Source organism: Lithobates pipiens, unplaced genomic scaffold (assembly GCF_037356315.1).
Source record: "Lithobates pipiens isolate NorthernLeopardFrog02 unplaced genomic scaffold, aLitPip1_a1.2 Scaffold_22, whole genome shotgun sequence".
Lineage (NCBI taxonomy): Eukaryota > Metazoa > Chordata > Amphibia > Anura > Ranidae > Lithobates > Lithobates pipiens.
The window spans coordinates 38,309,377-38,317,136 of record NW_027507784.1 but is presented as its reverse complement, the minus strand read 5'-3'; the positions used below and the strand labels follow the sequence as shown (position 1 = coordinate 38,317,136).

At 40.3% G+C, this 7,760-nt stretch overlaps 1 protein-coding gene across 1 annotated transcript in view; it reads left to right on the top strand.

The window, feature by feature from the left end:
• The first annotated feature begins 949 nt into the window (after window positions 1-949).
• The window catches only part of SEZ6L2 (seizure related 6 homolog like 2), a 79,995-nt gene continuing 73,184 nt past the window's right edge, over window positions 950-7,760 (top strand). Inside the window, exon 1 of the mRNA XM_077447365.1 lies at window positions 950-1,386. Within this exon, the coding sequence (XP_077303491.1) occupies window positions 1,323-1,386 (64 nt within the window). The 5' untranslated portion in view covers window positions 950-1,322. The remainder of the gene's footprint in view (window positions 1,387-7,760) is intronic.

The window sequence follows — 7,760 nt, the reverse complement described above, 5'->3', positions numbered from 1 at the left end:
TTATAATTATATATATATATATATATATATATATATATATATATATATATATATATATGTAAATATTATAGTAATATGATAGATGAAAATATATATTATATGTCATATGATATATTTTATATACTTTTTTTTAACATAATGCATTTTATATATACTTATTATAATTGTTTTAGATATATATTATAGTAATATGATATATATTCTTGATATATATATCAAGAATATATAAAATATATCATATTACTATACTATATATATATCTAAAAAAAATTGAAGTATATATAAAATGTATCACATTAAAAAATAAATATAATTTATATATATAATATATATAATATATCATATTACTATAATATATATATATATATATATATATATATATATATATATATATATATATATATATATATATATATATATATATATATATATATATATAATAAGTATATATAAAATGTATCATATTAAAAACATAAATATAACATATATTATCAACAGTTATTTTAAAAAATCCTATTAAAATCTAACAAAAAAAAAAAATGTTATTCAAGGTTAAAATTCATGACCATAAAATATGTTTGCATGTGGGGTGCGTTCACCCGGCTATCACATAAAGGCATGTTGTGGTTTACAAGTGTTAAATGCAGCTGTACGCCACCGGTGAACCCACACTGCGTTTACGCCTCTAAAAGTAGTGTAAGTCTTGCAAGCTTATCACAGGCATGAACACAAACAAACGAAAAAAAAAAGAAAGGTAAAAAAAAAACGCCCGTGTGCATGAAAAATGCCATAAGACGTGATTACACGGAGGGCGTTCCTCTTTAAAGGTGTGAACACGCATCAGATAATAGATTAAATAGGACAAAGGGTTAATCCCCCAGTCCCTATCCCCAGAGGGGACAAGGCTGAGCTGGGGTCCCATCTGTCTGCACGCTTCCTGTCCATCCCCCACCACACGCCTCTCCCCTCCTAAAACTCATATTGATTCAGCCCCTGGGCGAAGCATCACCTTCAGCTGTCAGAGCCCACCAAGCAGGCAAGCAGCAGCATCAGCATCAGCAGCAGCATCCACTTCATCAGAGCATCCCTTTAGCCCTTCATCTGGATCCCCCCCATAGGGGACAAGAGAGGGAGGGTGGGGGGAGGCTTCATCTCTCGTAGGTGGGAGAAGGTTGCACCTTTCCCATAAGACACAAGGCGGTGGATGTGGCTCTGATCGTCTCGGCATCCTTTTTTCGAGCAGCTGGGGCTCTGGTCTCCCTGGATACACAGCATCCCTCGCACACTCTGCCCCTGCCTTGGGGTAAAATCCGGAGGGCAGGATGTCTGGTGTCAGCCCCATCTCCCGGATCCTCTCCCCTCTGCTTCTCCTGGCTACCGTACAAGGTGAGGGGGGGGACTAGAGGGGAAAACCGTTCGTTTTGCTGCAATGCTACATGCATGTAGGTGCAGACTCTGCGCGCCCGTCTATACATTACACATGCACACCCCATTAACCATAAAAATAAAAAAAGGAAACACACATACATCTTCATTTCACGGGAGCTTGGGTTAATTCCGCCACACGTGCAAAAAAAAAAAATTGATCGTTGCTTTGCATTAAATTTTCTGCTGCTGCATAGGAATTTTAATGCAAATAGGCATTCTGGAATTTTTTTGCATGTGTGTCATTGAGCATCGGAGGCAAGGCGTGCTGATTTTTTTTTTTAGGCATGTACTCATATAAATATATAGGTGTGTATGTATTGTATAGATGTGTATGTATCACGTATAGGTGCAGTGTCTTTATTGCCTGCGTACGTAGAGGGGGAAAAAAAAAAAAGGGGGCCCTTCGGCTTCCTCTTTTGTCTTTGTTTGTGCCGTATGGTTTGCTGGTTACTGTGCCGATATATAGAATGTGCGATGGGCACGGATAAGGCGACGTTCTCTATAGATTTATGCTTAAGATAGATCGCTGGGCTGTGGTTGCATGTCTCGGGTTTTTCTACGCGGATGGACGCATGTGGCTGTCGGGGTTGGCTGGGGGGGGATGGGGATGGGGGGGTGGTATAGGATGCGCCACAGGCCTGCGCGGCGCAGAGGGGGTTAAAGAATGCCTGTGTACATGAGGAGCAGACGGTGTAACGAGCTTGTCTCCCCGGGGCCCCCCCCCCCTAGAGTTAGGTTATCTGGTAGAATGCCGCCCTTCTGTCACGTCTCTGCGGGAGATAATTCAATCAGCCTGCTCGTTGGTGTCTATATTGCTCAGTCATTTTCCTCCCCTCGCTCCTGCGCTCCCCTCTGTCACATTATGATGGTTGTGTTTGGAAGTGTCACCTCCGCCCAGTTCTCTCTCCTTTTCGAGGTGAGAAGAGAAGTGTGTGTGTGTGTTGGGGGGGGGGGACAGAAATAGACACTGTGCTAGGAAAGGGGGGGCTAGGAAACAGGTGTACCTGGCCAGCATGCCAGAAGCCATTTTGTGTTGCCAGCCTCCATTCGGCCTATCCGCTCCCTGGAAAGGAATGACATCACCAAGGGGGTCTTATTTATGTAGTGATGTCATTGGTTCTAGTGGAATGCTGGCAGGCAGTGTTGGATGGAACAAAATGATGGCTGTAAAGTGAACCTGAGATGACTTGGCTTCCATATTGTTGAGGGGGGGGGGGGTTTATGACTTTTTAAACTCTTATCTGCGTTCTCAGGAGTAGAGTTATTTTAAAGTGTGGAGGGAGCAAAGACCTCCATTTTGTGTCCCTGTTCTCTCTTTTTGGGCCTATCGGCTCTCCAGAGAGTGATGACATCACAAGGAGGTGTGATTCCTTTAGAGACACTCCCGGCAACAAGGCTTGGTCAAGCTCCATTAGTTCAGGAAGTGAGGGTGTCAATAAACAAGCCGACTCATTGATAACGTCACTAGCATCGACTCTGGAGGCAGTCATTTTGTGTTGGCCAAATTCCAATCGGCCTATCAGCTCTTCAGAAAGTGATGACATCACAGTGATGTCTGCAGCTACAAGGCTCGGCTGGGCTCCATCCGTCCAGGAAGTGATGGTGTCAATGAACTAGCTGACTCATTGATAACGTTGCTAGCTGTGATATGTACTCTTACAAAAATGTAGGATGTCATTTTGTGTTGGCCAAATTCCATTCGGCCTATCAGTTCTTCAGAAAGCTATGACATCACAGTGACACTCTCAGCTACAAGGCTTGGCCGAGCAACCTTCACTCAGTAAGTGATGGTGTCAATAAACCAGCTGACTAAATGATAACGTCACTAGCATCGACGTGTACTCTTACAAAAATGGAGGCAGTCATTTTGTGCTGGCCAAATTCCATTCGGCCTATCAGCTCTTCAGAAAGTGATGATATCACAGTGATGTCTGCAGCTACAAGCCTTGGCTGAGCTCCATCCATCCAGGAAGTGATGGTGTCAATGAACTAGCTGATTTATTGATAACGTTACTAGCTGTGATATGTACTCTTACAAAAATTTAGGATGTAATTTTGTGTTGGCCAAATTGCATTCGGCCTATCAGCTCTTCAGAAAGTTATGACATCACAGTGATTCTCCCAGCTACAAGGCTTGGCCGAGCGACCTTCGTTCAGTAAGTGATGGATCAACAAACCAGCTGACTAATTGATAATGTTACTAGTATTGACATATACTCTTACAAAAAATGGAGGCAGTCATTTTGTGTTGGCCAAATTCCATTCGGTCTTCTCTGCTCTCCAGAAAGTGATGACATAACAGTGATGTCTGCAGCTACAAGGCTTGACCGAGGTTCATTCATTCAGGAAGTGATGGTGTCACTGAACCAGCTGACACATTAGTAACTTTACTAGCATCGGTATGTACTCTTATGAAAAATGGAGGCGGACGTTTTGTGTTAACCAACCTCCATTCGTCTTATCAATTGTCCAGAAAGTGATGACATCACAGAGATTTATACTTTCTCAGTGATGTTCCCACCTACCTGGCTTGACCTAGCTCCATTCCTTCAGGAAGTGATGGTGTCAATGAACCAGCTGACTCATTAGTAACATTACTAGCATAATCTTCCCATCCTCTATTAATCCTTTCAGCTGTTCAGAAAGTTATGACATCAATATATGCACGATTACTCAGTGGTGTCCCGGGTACTAGGCTTGACCAAGCTCCATTTGTTCAGGAAGGGATGGTTTCAATGAACCAGCTGACTTATTACTAATTTCACTAGTGTTGGCATATACTTGTATGAAAAATGGAGGCAGTTATTTTGTGTTGGCCAAACTTTATTCAGCCTATCAGCTATACAGAAAGTGATGATATCACAGAGATGTGTACTTTCTCATTGGTGTTCCCAGCTATATGGCTTGACCAAGCTCCACCCTTTCAGTAAATGATAGTGTTAGTGAACCAGCTGACTCATTAATAACATTGCTATCATGGGTATCTACGCTAACAACAAAAATGGAGGCGGTTATTTTGTGTTGGCCAACCTCTATTAGTTAACCAGACATTGATGACATCACAAGGAAGTGTAATTCCTTTAGTGATGTCCCCAAGTGCATGCTTTACTGAGCTACATTTTGCCTATCGGCTCTTTAGAAAATAATTACATCAAGGAGATGCATGATTTCTCAGTGGTATCCTCAACTACAAGGCATGAGCTCCATTTGGTTTATCAGCCCTCCAGAAAGTGATTAAATCACAGGGACATATACTTTCTCAACAATATCCCCATCTTGACCAAGTTATGGTGTGACTGGACCAGCTGACTCTTTAATAAGGTTACTAGCATCAGCCTGTATTCTAACAAAAAAATTTAGGCAGCCATTTTGTGTTGTCCAGAAGGTGATGACATCACAAAGACGCATGATTGCTTTAGTGATGTCCTCAGCTACAAGGCTTGACCGAGCTCCATTCTGCCTATCAGCTCTACAGAAAATGATGACATCACAGGGATGCATAAAGAACCAGTTGACTTATTAATAATGGACCTCTGTTCAGTTTATCATCTGGCCAGAATGTGATGACATCAGAAGGAAACATAATTCCTTTTAGTGAAGTCCTCAGCTACAAGGCCCGGCGTGTACTCTTACGAAAAATGAGAGCAGCCATTTTGTTTTGGCCAACCTCTATTCAACCTATCAGTTGTCCAGATAGTGATGACATTACAGTGATGCATGATTTCTCAGTGGTGTCCCCAGCTTCAAGGCTTGGTCAAGCTTCGTTAGTTCAGTAAGTGATGGTGTGACTGAACCAGCGGACCCATTAATAGCGTTACCAGCATTGGCATGCACTCTTATGTCTAAAGCTTAAGGAAACAAAATGGCTGCAGAAAAGTGTATTATTAAAAAAAGAGTGGCAACCATTTTGCATTGACCACATTCCATTTCCATTTGTTCAGAAAGTGGTGACATCACAAGGAAGCCTGATCCCCCAGTGGTGTCCCCAGCTCCAGGGTATGGCTGAGCTCCATTCAGGAAGTGATGACGTTACTGAACCAGCTTACTCACTAATAAGGTCACTAGCTCCAACATGTGCTCTTACAAATCAAGCTTAAAGAAGTAAAATGACTTCCGAAATGTGTATCTGTAAAAAAAAAATGGAGGCAACCATATTGTGTTGGCCAACCTCCATTCAGCTGTGCAGAAAGTGATGACATCATAGAGATACACGATTCCTCAGTGACCACCTTCATTTCCTTCAATACCTACTAGTGACAGGTTCTCTTGAAAGATGACACTTTACATGGTTCTAATGCCGTGTACACGACTGGACTTTCTGACAGCAAAGTTCAGACGGAACGAATCCGTTGGACAATTCGATCATGTGTGGGCTTCATCGGACCTTTGCTGTTGAAAAATCAGACAGATTTTTTGATTTAGATCATGTCCCAAATCTTTCCGACGGACTCGAGTCCGGTAAAAAAATCAGTTCATCTGTATTCTAGTCCAACGGATGAAAACCGACGCTAGGGCAGCTATTGGCTACTGGCTATGAACTTCCTTATTCTAGTCCGGTCGTACATCATCACGTTTGAATGCGTCAGACTTTGGTGTGTCCAAGTCCGTTCATTCGGAAAGTCCGTTTGAAGTCTGCCATAAGTCCGTCGGGAAGACTGTCGCACCTAGTTTGCCGGAAAGTCTGGTGTACACGGCATAACTGACATTTTTTCCTCTTGACCACCACAGTTTCTTTCAATACATACTAGTGACAGGTTCTATTGAAAGATGACACTTTACTTGGTTCTAACGGACATCTATCCCTTGTTACCACCACTCTTTCCTTCAATACCTACTAGTGACAGGTTCTCTTGAAAATAACATTTTAATTGGTTCTAATGGATATTTATTCCCTTTTGACCACCACTGTTTCTTTCAATACATACTAGTGACAGATTCTCTTAAAAAATTACACTTTACTTGGTTCTAACTTACATTTATTCCTTTTGACCACCACTCTTTCCTTCAATACCTACTAGTGACAGGTTCTCTTCAAAATTACACTTTACTTGGTTCCAACTGACATTTATTCCTTTTGACCACCACAGTTTCCTTCTATACCTACTAGTGACAGGTTCTCTTGAAAATTACACTTTACTTGGTTCTAACTGACATTTATTCCTGTTGACCACCACCGTTTCTTTCAATACCTTCTAGTGACAAGTTCTCTTCAAAATTACACTTTACTTGGTTCTAACTGACATTTATTCCTTTTGACCACCATCGTTTCCTTCTATACCTACTAGTAACAGGTTCTCTTGAGAATTACACTTTAACTGATTCTAATGGATATTTATTCTGTTTTGACCACCACCGTTTCTTGCAATACCTACTAGTGACAGGTTCTCTTAAAAATTACATTTTACTTGGTTCTAACTCATATTTATTCTTTTTGACCACCACTCTTTTCTTCAATACCTACTAGTGACAGGTTCTCTTGAAAATTACACGTTAATTGGTTCTAACTGACATTATTCCTCTTGACCACCACCGTTTCTCTCAATATCTACTAGAGAAAGGTTATCTTGACAGATGACACTTTACTTGGTTCTTCTGACTGACATTTATTTTTCTTGACCACCACAGTTTCCTTTAATATCTACTAGTGACTTTCATGTGTGCTCTTTTTTTCCTTTTCTCAAAATTTTTGTTCAATATAAATAAAGATTATTAAAAAAAAAAGACTACTAGTGACATATTCTCTTGAAAGATGACATTTTACTTGGTTCTAACTGACATCCATTCCTCTTGACCACCACCGTTTTCTTCAATACCTATTAGTGATAGGTAGTCTTGAAAGATGACACTTCACTTGGGTTTAACTGACATTTATTTGTCTTGACCCCCACCGTTTCCTTCAATATCGACTAGTGACTTTGATGTGTGCTCTTTTCTGCAATTTATGTTCTATATAAATAAAGATTATAAAAATAAAACTACTAGTGACAGGTTCTCTTGAAGGGTGACACTTGACTTGGCTGTATCCATCTGCAGAAGAACTGCCATTTATTTCTCAAGACCATCAGTGCTGGAGTTAGACCTTGGGGGGGGGCCCAGGGCACTTCAAGTTCAGGGGCCTCTAAAAACAAAGAAATTAAATTATACAACATATAAAGAAGAAACAAATAATCAAATTATGAAGAATTTTTTTTTTTTTTTTTACTTTTTTAAGCATATGTTTTATAGCAAAAAGTAAAAAAATATTGTTTTTTTTTTTGTTTTAATTTGCCGATCTATTTTTGTTTATAGAGCAAAAAATAAATAAAAAATGCAGAGGTGATCAAATACCACCA